The sequence below is a fragment of the Lampetra planeri genome, chromosome 37 (assembly GCF_965212315.1).
Source record: "Lampetra planeri chromosome 37, kcLamPlan1.2.h2, whole genome shotgun sequence".
Lineage (NCBI taxonomy): Eukaryota > Metazoa > Chordata > Hyperoartia > Petromyzontiformes > Petromyzontidae > Lampetra > Lampetra planeri.
Genome location: NC_136143.1, coordinates 3256943 through 3270870, shown reverse-complemented (window position 1 = coordinate 3270870; position 13928 = coordinate 3256943). Strand labels below are relative to the sequence as shown.

Here is a 13928-nt window from a genome sequence, read left to right as displayed (position 1 = left end):
CATGACGTCACGCAAAGTCGCCGCCGATTTAGTCAAATTAGGGCCGCGAGAAAATCTTCCAGGGGAGACATGTGCCACGTCGTGTTTTGTTGTGAGCAGCGGCGTGGCTTGAGAGTGTGCAAGCGGTGCAAATGAATCGGGGTCCACGGTTCCGAGGAGCCCAGGTGCCGGGTCTATGACGGAGACGGTGAAAATCTGGGCCCATGCGGAACACGCTGCACCACTGGGTACGAGGTCATCGCTGCCCCGAGGGGTGACCTCCGGTGCTCGCCACGGCGGTGGTGTACGTTCCACGCATTCTTACGTCAACAAAATAATTTTTCTTGCTCGAGCCGTTTTACGATTTGAATTCCAAAACGACTGCCGGTGCAGTGAGGTCACAACCGCCCAAGCTCGTTACCCAACGCCACTGCATAAATTTACGATGACATCAACACTCGGCATTTGATGACCAAGTGTGACAGTAGATTCGACAGAACAAGCATCTTTCTTTTAGTCTCGTTTATGCCGTCCAGCTCGTGTTGTTTCTCGTCGTTTCCCGCCTCATTTGTACAGCGTTGTTCCTGCCCTTGGCACAAACGTCACATCGGCATATCATCTGAATAAATCATGGGTTCTGGCGCGCAATTCGATGTACGGTGAGCGTAGGGGTAGATTTTAATCAGTGTACCGAGGGATCGTCACACGCCTGCCAATACGTGTCATTGCTTATGCTACGCGACGTCTCGGGGTCAAGGCAGGGGTGAGACGCGTGCGTCCTGACGTCACTCACCAAGCTTAGTATCTCGGCCATGTTTGTGTTATCAACACACAGATACAAATGACAATGTAACGTATTCATTAGTCCAAACTCACCCATTTGCTATGGTTAACCTACACTTTCATGTCCCCCATCCTCAGCTGCATAGGGTTGTGGAAGGGAACGGAGCAGGAGAGGCCGATCTTCATGGCCTTGTAACATGGGGAGTCACAGACCCCGGTGTGTTCGAATCCTAGGATTGAACTGGGCTATTCCTGGGCCAGCGCAGCCTGGATCCCAGAATTTGTTTAAATGAGGCACCAGCGGTTACGCGAACCCCCGTGCTGGTGCGCGGAGCCGGCGAGCGCGGTTAGGATGATCTCACCGCGCGCACTCCACGGGCGTCTGGCCCAGAGCGTCGACGGCGCCCGGGTCGGCGCCGTACACCACGAGCAGCTCGGCCTGCAGGGTCTGCCCGGCCTTGGCTGCCACATGCAGCGGGGTGTTCCCCTTGTCCTGCGTTTACACACGCACAGTGTGAGTGGCGCACACACACACACACACTAGCACACAAAGACAAAGATCCCCCATATAACCTGAAAAGACTGTTGGAGCAAGTGCTGTTAGCGAGCACCATTGAAGGCTGGCACGGCACACGAGGGGGTGGGTGGCCAGCACCACGCCCAGCCGCCTTTGTCTCCACAGTGGTAGTGTTTACACGCCAGGTACTCATTTGAGGTTGAGTCGACCGAGGGGAGGCCCATGTCTAGTTCAGATAATCGTCACTGGTGTTAGCTGTGAGCGGGAATTGAACTCAGGTCGCCGGGTTTGTACCGTAGTGCGTTAACGCACACAGACACACACGCACAGACGAAAACACCAACTTACACAAACGCACAGACACAAGCGCAAACACAAGTACACACACATGCTTGAACGAATATGCACAAATCATCCAATCACATACATTCTGGCACACATGCTCACTCTCACATGCACACACTAGCAAGCAACAACAATTCATGGATGCTTCTAGCTTAAATGTAATATTCGGATATGTTGTACAAATTGCAAACAATCGGTTCTCAAGCAAACAACTCAACGCACGTATTGCAAATGCAAGAACCCATTTAAATCAATTATTCCATGCCAACAGATTACGCACACACACACACACACCGGCTCACATACACACATACACGTTCAGTTATTACAGTTCACCTATAGCAGCCCATGTCTTAACTCAGCCAGGCTTGCCAGGCTTGCCTGGCTCATTATTACTCTGCCGCTCCAACTCCTTTTGAGCCAAGCACGGCAACCTAAAGGGAACGCGTCCATACACGCACGGCCATGCCTGCAGAGACCGGTCGTGCAACTGTGCACGAACTCTGCTGCTTTACAGCCAGAGGAAAAAAAAAACTCTCCCACCAAAACAACAAAACTCCCCCCACTGCCCATCCTCCACCCCCCACATCCCGTCGTGGCACAGGGCGGGGAGCGCGAACGACTCACGGGGTTGAAGTAGTTGGCCTGGGCCCCCAGGGAGAGCAGCCTCAGCGACGTCTCCAAGTTCCCCGTTCTCACACTCGAGTGCAGTTGCTGCGGAGAAGGAAACCAGCGGAATGAACGCCAGAGGGACACGCTCCCCGGACGGTAACTTCGAGACCAACGGAGCCGCTGCGGAAACTCGCGGCCCGCGGTGCCTGCCGAACGGCGCGTGCAGACATGCCGTCGTTCTGTGAAAACTACAGGACACCTGTGAAAAAGAGCTTCATAGCTCATCTGATTCCTCCAGTCGAAATAAAGATTCCGATTATGTAATCTGCCAGGTGTCGTGCCGATTATTCTACGAGGCTCCGGGAGTGTTTGTGACAGCTGGAGTGAAATGCTCCGCGCCTCTCTGGGCGTCTCTAGAACTCACGGCGTGTGAACCAGGCCTTAGGCAAGACGAACGAGCACCATTGACAGACAACTTAAATCGCAATTTCCCTTTTGTGGAAAGAATTTGTTTTTCCAAATTGCTACTGCGTCGTGTTGTCACGAGACAAAAACATTCCGATTTGGAACTCTCGCAACGAGCACTGCATCGTCATTATGCGTTCGAGAACGGTCCCAAAATGTCATAGAATTATCAAGTGACCTCAATAGGTCTCTGGCCACAGAGGGAAACTTTCATATGCCCTGCAAGAAGTGTTCATCGCATGCCAACCAAACGGATGTTTTTTGTTACTTTACACAATGCGTGGATACGCAAAAAATAATATAAAAAATACAAAATGAAACCGATTTCTTGAGCGCAGTCATCGGGGGCCGAATTGAGACCGTGAACAACCCGGGCTTGAGAACTTATTTTAATCGTGGCTGGGCAGCCAAAAACCCAGATTCCAACCGAGGATGCTCAGCGGTGGCAGCCCTGTCAGCTCCGACACGAGCCACCCAGGGGGGGGTAGCGCACTGGTCACCTCCTCTGCATCGTTTACATCGTCCACCTTGACACGCGCTCGCTCCCTGCACCGACGGGACAGGGAAGCCTCACCCTGCTCAGGTCGGTGGCCATGATGTTATCGTCCTCGCGACATGGCATGCGGTGCACGAACGACAGCATCTGATACTTGGCCTTGATGAACTCCGCCTTGGTCGGGCTGTTGACGACGACGATGACGACACACACAGAGGACAAATCAAAGCGCGAACTCGGACGTGAACCTGCGCAGTCACCCCGCCAAGGTGAAAGCTGCTCGCGGACACGAACCCCCGCGATACGACGCCGTATGCACGGAAACTCCACGCGACGTGCACGTGACTGCTGCTCCATTGTCTTCTGGGCAAGTAACGATTCACATCCACCGCCCTTCGCGATTCAATCTCTTACGTGCAGCTGGACGAACACAGACTTCTCAGTCTACATCCAGATTTCTTTGCCGGGAAATGGCTTCGGTTGATATTTGGTGGACTGCTTCACTGCCTTCGTTGAATTATCATAGTTCATTGTGGTTCATCACTACGTGGAGATTCAATTAATTGTTACGATGCAGGGTCATGATTTCATTTCAGAATTAACTCCTTTTTGCGTCGGTTTTAAACGTCGCATTTTTACTGTCTCGTGTTCTCTCTTATGTTTGTCGTTTTGTTTTCTCCGTTAGACTCAAGGAACGTGAATGTGCACTTTGAATGAATCATGAAAGTAGATTTACACAGGCATGATTTGATAAAGAATTGGGAGTATGAAAATAATATTTTAATAAATTAGCTAGCGGATCTTTCCACGTCTAATATGCGCGAGGTCATGTCACTTCAAAGCTGTCAGCCTGCCAACTTCCTTCACATTTTCCAGGCTTATCACAGCGCCACCGTGTACAGTACGTGATCTGCGAAGATTGATTAGTGCAAGTACTAACAGCTTTTAAAATGCCCACTACTTTTTTTAAACATTACATCCCACGTGAAACAATGCTCCGTGAAATGATGTCACCACAGAAGCAGCCAAAAAAAACAACGGGGAATGTTTTTTTTTCGTCGCGAAGGCCAAGTGGTTGCATGCGCAAAAAGAAGTTTAATCAAATGGATCACGGCCGATAAGCGGCAAGAAGGAATGAAAACACGGAGTAATATCTGTTCGTGAAATCCGTGTGTCGCCACTCGAACTGCAAACACAAACAAGACACTCCTCCGTCACCCAGCCTCACTTAAAACCTTATAAATCAAGTCAGGCACGCGTGTAGCCTCCACCAAACCTCGGTCAACTTCACAAGGCCGACCGACGGTGGCGACCTCCGGGCGGCAGGGCGGCCCCGCGTGAGCGACTCACTGCACTTTGTCGTGTGGGTTGGCCTTGCGCTTGCCGCTCTGGATCTGCGCTGGGTCGAGCAGCGAGTGCTCCCAGATCGAGTTGGCTCCATTGCTCACCAGCGTCTGCACCATCTGCAAGTCATCGCGGCGCACAAGGCGGCAACCGTCACCGCGGGCCGAACCGCCGGTCACGAGACAGCTTTAGCCACGCAGGCGCCAAGCGACGCGTAACCGGCCCCTTTCAACAAAGGCAAGAAAATCACCAAGGGATGCACCGGATCCTGTTAGATCGTCGAAGCTACGCTGGCTAGAGCAGAGTGTCTACATGGATTGGTGACCACCAGAGATTGCCAGATATTGTCGGCATGGGGCTAAGAGGTGTGGCCAGCAGATGATAGAGCTAAGTGTGTCTCCCCTACTCCACTGTATGCATGGTGGGTTTTCTCAGAGCACTCCGGTTTCCTCCCATATGAAGCCAAACTCCGATTCATGGAATTGGCCAAGCATCCCAATACAGGATCTCACAACGGATTTTACCGGGTGAAGTACATTGTTATTGTTTAATGCTCCGATGACCACAATCATTGTCTTTGACATCCTTGGTGCCATCATGTCAATGTGTCTCCCTTTACAAGCGAGCGGCAGTGTTGTTGAGCATTGGTGGAAACTCCACGTTCACACGGCAGTGACACGTCTCCCCATAGGAAGATCGCTGTTGAGTGGCATTCTAGGGTAAATTACTGATATTGCCATTACTGTTATTATAATTCCATTATCACAACACCGGAGAGACAGACACAAGATGGATCACTCCGTGAAGTCAACAATGGCCTGCACCTGCGCACCAATGCAACTGCACGGCTTGTGGCGAGGCATCGCGGGATGTGAGGGTTAAGGGAAGGGGCCCTGTGTGGGCGAGTGTTACGCCATTGTGAAAGAATGAGACCATGAGAGGAGGGGGGGGAGAGATGTCTCAGCAGACAGTAGCATTCCCAGTTGGGTTTGTTTCGGCTGACAAAAAAACATTAAATTAAATAAAACCATGCACGGAGCATCGCGCTCACTCGTGTCTGCACGCAGGAGAGAAAAAAAACACGCAAAACTGCACCAAATCGCAGAATGAAAATAGGCCAGAGGTTGCATGGAGATTACCACACCAATTGGGCTTTTCGCATGAACTTTAATGAGGTTTAGGCATGAAACGAAACGCATGCTCCGTCTTAAAATGCCACCATAAAACCTGCCGGTGACCATAAAACCAACGAAACCCATGCTGTAAGAGGAAATACAGCATCTGCAAATGTCTATTTGCGCAAGGAAGGAGACAAGCACCGTGCTCACGGGAGGCTATGCACTTGATACTTAGAATACAGCAGGTTCCACTTGAGATGCATGGAAACCGGTTACTGTAATTACTCCCCTCTGGTGGGAGGGCAATTGTCATCTGGGTATAGCTGCGTTTCAGCTCTTCCTTACAATTAAAATTATTATTTGCATAAAGTTCATGCGAGATCGGCGAACAGAGAAAACCTCCTTCTGCAGATTTCGACCATGTGGAAAATGTCCTCGTACGAGCAGAAATCAGCCACTCGTGTGTGGTGAGGTCTGACTTGAGAGGCAGTGTGAGCAGCGTGTGTCTCCAGGCCAGGCCTCTACGCGCCTCTGAGTGCGTCTCAGTCACGGGCAGTGAAACACGAGCGATCCAAGGGATAGAGAGGTGCTCACGGCCCACTAACTCCCTTCTGGGGCCTCCAAGCTGAAGCTGAGCCTCATCCTCGTTATCAATGTGTAGTGACATAAATGATGTCACTACTGTGTTGAGACGGTACCAGGTGATGACGGGTACTGTAGGTGGGGTGCGCCCGGGTGTCACCGAGGTCGCGTCAGGCCGTAACACCCTCGGTGAACCCGATAGGGCACGTGACCGGACGAAGGGGGGCCAGGGGACCCCATATGGGGGCGCGGGGGTCACGTGGTAAGGGACCTGGACCTTCCCGAAGGATCGCGAAGGGGGCGTGGCCGAGGGCGGAGCCGGCCACGCCGCAGCCGTCATAACTTATAAGCCATCGATGGTCCTCAAGTCTCCGATCTCCGCTTGTGGACCAGGCAGCTTGTTAACCTGTCCTGGTCCCCTTATGTAGTTATCCCTTCAAGTTAACTGAGGAACGGTGGTCACCACCTGATATAGTTGTCCAAGTTGTCTGTTGCGTTGGTAAATAAATAGTGTTGCCTCCACGTTTAAGTGTGCGCCTCAGTTGAACCCATTACAAATGTGTGCCCACAGGCTATATACAGTAAAGCTATATCCTCCTTGTTCTCCCATAAATGAACATGCGCCGCAGTTTCTGTACAGCGTCATGTGATGCAGACGTGTTTATACACTGTACAAATTCACATTGCACTGGATTATTATTGTTCATGTTATTGTTGCTGTGTGCCCCGTTGTTGCAGTGATGAGGGAGCGAGAGGCACGCAGACAATGTCACCCCCCAGCGATTCTATGAATGCTCGTGATAGCACGCAAGAGTCAGTTCCTTGTCTTGATTTTACCGTCTCGTTTATATTGCCTCTAAAACCTCAACGGAACATCAGCCAACAAATGGCATAAATCCTAATCGATTGCCTCACACTCGCCATGAAGTGCATCTGCCGTGAGCGTAAGAATGTATTCAAATTAATCACAAAACGCTCAAAACAGAAACTCCTGACCCCGACGTGTTGAGCCTGCCGTGGCTCCATCAACGGAGATTTTTTTGTTAACTCTTTACAACACTTTCCGTCCATAACGGGAGGAGTATGATCACGCTCAGAAAGGTGATCCAATATGAAGAGGGCTGTGGCATAGTGTTGCTGCTTTGGAATGAGCCCCTTTTGAGAAAAACCCAGCCACATTGATCAACGGGTTGCCCAAAACTTGGAAAGACAAACCAGAGCAAAAAAATTGACAGTTTGCCCTAAAGCTACCCGTCGACTTGCATACTGCTAATTAAATACTTCCAAAGGCAAACGCTGGACCAATGTTATATACTCCGTGCACAGGAATGTTTCTTTACTGTGTGATATGTATTTTCCACTGTTGCTGTGCAGTGTCTTGGAATGCAGCTGCAATTGGACGCGAAAGAAATCCAAATTGTTATTGTTGCTGAACAGTCGACAACAAACCCAGTTGGGGTGGCACGGAGAGGACGGTTTCCTATCACTCGCCTCCACGCTCACCCACGCACTCACCCATATTAAGCCGCATTGGCTATGGCATGCACCCCCGCATGCTCACCCCCTCTCTCACCCACTCGATGAGGGAGGCGGGCCACTGGCTGCGGTGCACACCTGTATACTCGCCCGCACTCTCGCATGCATTCGCCCACATGCTCACCCGTACACCGCACGCACGCTCGCACTCACCTGTATGAGCGAGGTGGGCCACTGGCTGTGGCGCAGGTGCTTGACGAGGGAGATGTGGCGGCCCAGGCTGCGGTGCACACTGCAGCACTCGTCGCACACCAGCACGCCGCGGTTGATGGACGCCCAGCCGGGGTCTGACACTGCGAACGCAAAGCGTGCACACGCGCGCCCTTCACACGACCGCGTACGCTGCGGTGGGCGATAAAGGATGAGGGATAAACACAACACCGCGTCGCGTTGCTCGTGGCACGCGCTGTTTGCGTATGACCAAGGGCGAGGGCACCCTGAGCAGGGACACGAGTGTTAGGGAAAGGTGTCCTTTTAAGAGTCATTAGACAAAATACGCTGGTGTCAATATCCCAGCTCCTAAGTGTGGCCCCTACACCCAACCGCGTACAATGTTTCCAGCCCAAATACAAATCCCACCTCTCATCCAAGCTCCCACTGACGTGAAAGTCTTCCTCATTTGTACAGTCTTTGCACGCGGTGGAAATTCCACGTTTTATTACACACAAACTGTATAATACTGCATTGATCCAGGAATGGTACCAATGCGCTTAAGACTTTGTACTCAAATCAACGTAGAATTTCAAAGCCAAGTGTGCGTCACACAAAACACACCCACGCGTGCATGCAACCACGTGCACGCTCTTAGGCTCATATCTCTCGTGGCTGGATGTACCAGGCATAGGATGATAATGGGAATAATCATGCCAAGATGCAGTAGCTGCTTCTCCTCTCTGCCACAGGCCCTTGAATAATAAAACCAAAATGGCCATAATTAGGCAAAAGTAGAGAGGCCCACTATTTCCATCAGCAAACTCGACATAGTGCAGATGCAGTAGGGAGTGGGGAGGGTGGGCGGGGTCTTTGGAAACCACATGGCCCAACGTACCCCCACAGCACGCTGCACCACCTCCAGTTCCTTCAAAGTTCAAGTGCCGCGGGCCTCTTTATTTCGCGACCGTAGAGCTCTCTCGCTTTTTTCTAGATTTGAAGTTTTCGTGACTGCAGGGATCCATACTCTTTGGTTCTTTCGGTAAAGTCACGTAGGTATAAAATATAAAATAAATTAAATAATGTAGTTTCGATTGCAACACGAGCAATCATCATCAGTTGTGAAAACTACAGCAAGAACATTTTTAGCTGTAGAAACAACCAAAGAGTATCGCTCTCTTGCTCTTTATCGGTATGTGCCTGACACGAAGCCACGGTCATCATGCTCAACCACAATCTGTTTGTGGTCCAGCGTGGAAACTGCCCGCATTTCCGGTGCCCGCTCGCCACTTCACCATCGCATGGCGAGTAACGCGCGTATGGTGCACCTTGCAGCCCGGGTAGTGCCAGCGTACTAAAGGGCCTGCGGTGTGGCGGGGCGCAAGTGCGTCGCCACTGCTAGTGCCGTGGGGCGCGAACTGGCAGGGGTAGCCCCCTGACTCTCGCTTGAGACCGAGCCCTGTTCTAACCGCAGGGGGCTGGCTCCCACTTGGCAGCTCATGTGATTAGTTTATGTGAAAGAGAATCCTATGGTGATGCATCCTTCCCGCCGCAGCGATTGAATTGCCATGATTCTGGGCCACGATTTGAAAATGAAAGAATTCATTATTTCTTGGTCTAATTCTGAAGAGGCATGTCATGATTCATCAACCACTCCCTTTCCCTCTAAACCAGTGATTACATGAATTATTAAAACCTGATTCAACAATCCATTTTTTAAACTCATTTATCCATCTCATTTGTATTGCTTCTGATTTTCTCTGTCATTTTCTCCACACAGTGCAGTTCTGTTCAGTCGATTGAGCTAAACGTAACACTAGCGTCTCATTCACACGAACAATAATGTAGTCTTATATTGGCAAGAGTACTACATGTATTGTAGATTTGAATTGACTCTGTGGGATGCGGCCTGTTTTCCAAGCAAGATTCCCGGGACAGTTAAACGGTTAAAGCTCTCGTTTGTTGGAATAAATTTGAAAAACACAACTCAGCCAAACCACTCAGAATACCATGACAACAAAAACATCTGTTTGGATTTTTTTTTTGGTAGAGAAACCTTCCCCACCCCAAAATCCTCATTTTATTGATGACAAATATAGCCAACATTTATCAAGGGCTCAAGGGAAACCAAACTAGCCAAACATCCCACCCGCCCACGTGCACCCGGCCTAACAATGCTGGCATCGAGGGGAAACACTACGCAGCGCTGAGGGAGCAGGCTCGACTGAAACAATACATGCCAAGTGCCTGCCACAAGGAGAGAAGCTCCATGGGGAGAGGGAAAATGAGAGAGTTCCACAAGAAGAGAGGTGTGGAGTAGGGGAGTTCCACAAGACAAGGAGGAAGCTCCGCGGGAAGAGAGCGGGAGAGAGAGAGAGCTCCAGTGTGGCCTGGCTGGGAGACACAAGGCGACATGTTACACGCACACACAGCACGATGGCCCTGCTTTACGATCTGAATTAACAAGCGTCTGCACGTGACCGCATCTCAAGACACTGCACAGAACGCAAGACGAGCGCATTATCAGATCGTGCAAAAAGCTCGGGGATTTTTTTCTTTCCGTTAAGTGGATAAGTTAGGGAGGGCAGGGAGCTGGACAAGATGATCTCTGTGCTGATCAAGACAATGGACTGATAGAAACGGTTGGTCATAGGCGGAGGAGAAGAGGAAGGTCTTTAGTCTGGATGTGAGAGGATGGATAGAATTAGTCATACAGACGGCCAGGGGAGGGGGGGACTTTAAAACTGCGAGAGCAGCAGCAGAGAAGCAGCAACCTCCCACCAAGTGGAGATTGACTGGCGGTTTTGACGGGCGGCTTTAACAGAGGCCTCGGTGACTCAAGCGGAGAGTGCATTGCCACCGAGCGAGCCATACTTCCCCCCGCTGTCCTGACAAGGTGGGGGGTGGTGGAAGGGGGCGTCACGAGCAAAACAGGCGGCTCTGTGTGCAGCGCTAATGAGTTCCAGGCCTGCCCCGGTGACTTTTAGCACTTGGCACGGGCCGGCTCCGCCGAGTGGCTCTAACAAAGGAGACCCAGACAAAGGCTACTCCGAGGAGGCCACCACATCCTGCTGGCCTTTACGCCGAGCGCGTTCACAAGGGGGTCGGGCAACCACGGTACTGTAACGGGCGGACGTGAACAGTGGAGGTGACGGCGTGCAAGTGGTTCCACGCGTCTGCGCTCGTCCACGCGGTGACCGCCGGCGTGCCTGATGCGCGTCGTCTTCTTCTTCTTCAAAGAGCGCGCGCGTGTCGCTCTTGAGCGCTTAACGACTGCGGGGTTTGCAGCGCCGCTCGTTTCATTCGTTCGGGGAAAGCGGCTTAATAATGGGCAGCGTGCTCCCGGTCTCCCCCACGCGATGAATTATAAACGGCAATTTATTAATTATTCAGCACCTTTATCGCAAACCTCAAAGCAAAAATAATATGCAGCCAACTTTTCACAACATTAGCCGAGCTGTTTGTTGCATGTGATTATTTAGTTCTGACTCCCAAACGAATTCTCAGGACTGTCAGGCTTGTGCGTTTGGCGAGGTAGACATTGGGAAACAATTATTCCCATTTGTTTCGTTAACCAGCTGTGAGCAAGCAATTTCAAGAAAGCAGCTCGCGTAAGGAATGATTCCATTCATGGTAGAATGATTCCTTCATAACCGATCTGTCCACAGTTTGATCTTCCTGCAAATCCACAATGACACTCCCGATGGCTTGAGAACGAAACAAAATGTGCACACCACCACTACTATACTACCACCATACACTCGACTATAAGATCCCCGACCATCATATACCTAACATTACACACACACCACTACAACTAAACACATTCTAATATTACCACAAACACCCGAACAACACACACACCCCAACACAATGTACGCAAGACTTCCACCACACACACACCACTAACCATCACACGCCCCAATTCCACTACCAAAGACAATCACGACACACACTATACTACCACACACCTTAACACCATACTCACAGCCCACCACCATAACAATACATTTCCACCACCACACACAGAGCCTTCACTATACAACCCACTACTACCAAACACATCCAACCACCATACGTCCCACTATCTCCAAACACTCTGCCACCACCACACAACCTTTAACCATAATTCAAATCCAAAAATCATCTCACACATACCCCCCCCACTTCCACCACACACATCGCACCAAAACAATTCCACCCTCTCAGCCACGCAGCACAATGGCTCCTCCTCTCTGGCCACACGGTGCTCAGTGCCACAGCTCTGCCACCAACCCCCATCCACAACACAAATGTCCTCACTTCCTGCAACACAACTGTATTTGTTGTCATTTTTTTTCTTTTGCCGGGAAGCTTGTCAGAAGATGGAGGAGCAGAGGCTATTGCACGAAGCATTCCCACCACTCCCGTGGCTCCTTGTTCCTCCCACTCCGTCACATTCACCGACCGAGTGGCTAAACTGCCCTGGGGCGAGGATCATGGGCCGTGGCCACAGCCCTAATGAGCTTGAGGCTCTTGTTTCAGCTACACAGCAGCCCGGCCATTGCACCGAATAACAACGCTGTGTGGAGAATACACGCAAGAATGGTGCCTTCATCTTCGCACGTGCAAAGCACAATGGGATTTGCCGTCGTGCGTTCACTGCCTAGAATACCTTTTTTTATGCGTATCATCTCATCATCATTGATTCCAGCCTGCATACGTTAATTTTTCAGGCTGATGGGTTTTCCCATTCGCTCGAGAGAATGCTTGAATGTGTTATCGAATCAGGAGTTGTGGCAGGGAGCCGAGTGATTCCGCGGAGCTGCTGGGCTGTGGTTGAGAAAGCTGCCACTGAGTCTACACACGTGTGCGCGGGGCGACTGTATGACAAGGGTCAGCACCATCATGGGCTGATGTACCCCCGGGGCATCCACCACACTGGAGAGTGAGTGACCTTTGTCACGGGGCAGCTGCGAGCTCAAAGGCCTTGATGCTCGCACCTCATCACACCCACAGAGTCCCCCCTCTCTGCTCTAAAACAGCAACAGGAAACATCTGCCGGTCGAAGAGTCTCAACAGAGCGAGATTCAAACCCTCACCTTGCGCCGTTTCATGTGGGACAGCCAGGACACAGCTTAGTAACACGATCATCACACACATCAACACCAAACACCACCACCACCACCACCACAAAAAACACGTACACCACCAAACATTCCGCTACCAACACGCACCCCACCACCATTATACACCCCATCACCAAAAACTGTCAACCACCACACAAACACACCAACAGCACACCACAATCATACACCCCGCTGTCATCAAATACACCCAAACACTAAGAAATTAACCCCTCTACCACCACCACCACAAGAATCCTAACACCACCAAACACCCACCCCACAACCATCACAATCCCTGACCAACAGAAATCCTCTACCACCATACTTTCCACAACAAGCACACACGCACATCACCACCATCACTTTGGCCCTCAACGTAGAGTATCCCAGAACCCCGCCACCATGTCACTAAAACATAAACACCATCAAACACCCATCCACCAACCACCACCACACGCAGTATGTGACCATCACCATCAAACACCCAGCCACCACGTTAACCACACAAAAACGGAACCAGCACACGCTCGGGTAATTCTTCTTGCTGATGAAGCAGTGATCTGCTAGGGTTGGTTTAGAGCTAGGGTGAGAGTGTTATCATGGCTGTGAGGTATGAAAAAATATGCATTTAAAATCTAAAGGTGGGAGATGGCTACAAACTGTATAATGTAGATCACCAAATCAAATACCCACACCCGTGTCACCATCACACACAAACCCCACCACCAAACTCCCCACAGTCTACCAGAACCATATAAACCCCATCACCAACACACACACACTACTACCACACACCCCGCCAACACACAATCAACCAGTACCATATCAACTCCATAACCTGCACGCACACACATCACCAACTCACACACAGTACCCCACACCAACACTAAACG

At 50.9% G+C, this 13928-nt stretch overlaps 2 protein-coding genes across 4 annotated transcripts in view; both read right to left on the bottom strand.

Moving 5' to 3' along the window:
- LOC144730918 (alpha-1,3-galactosyltransferase 2-like) overlaps positions 1–13928 on the bottom strand; it is a 138220-nt gene that overhangs the window by 62833 nt on the left and 61459 nt on the right. The window lies entirely within an intron of this gene.
- Positions 1–13928, bottom strand: part of LOC144730913 (ARF GTPase-activating protein GIT2-like) — a 28425-nt gene that overhangs the window by 12444 nt on the left and 2053 nt on the right. For all 3 annotated transcript variants that reach the window (XM_078611766.1, XM_078611767.1, XM_078611768.1), the window contains exons 2-6: positions 7931–8070; positions 4548–4660; positions 3276–3381; positions 2252–2338; positions 1125–1255 (exon numbers count right to left, since the gene is read on the bottom strand). In XM_078611766.1, the coding sequence (XP_078467892.1) occupies positions 1125–1255; positions 2252–2338; positions 3276–3381; positions 4548–4660; positions 7931–8070 (577 nt within the window). The remainder of the gene's footprint in view (positions 1–1124; positions 1256–2251; positions 2339–3275; positions 3382–4547; positions 4661–7930; positions 8071–13928) is intronic.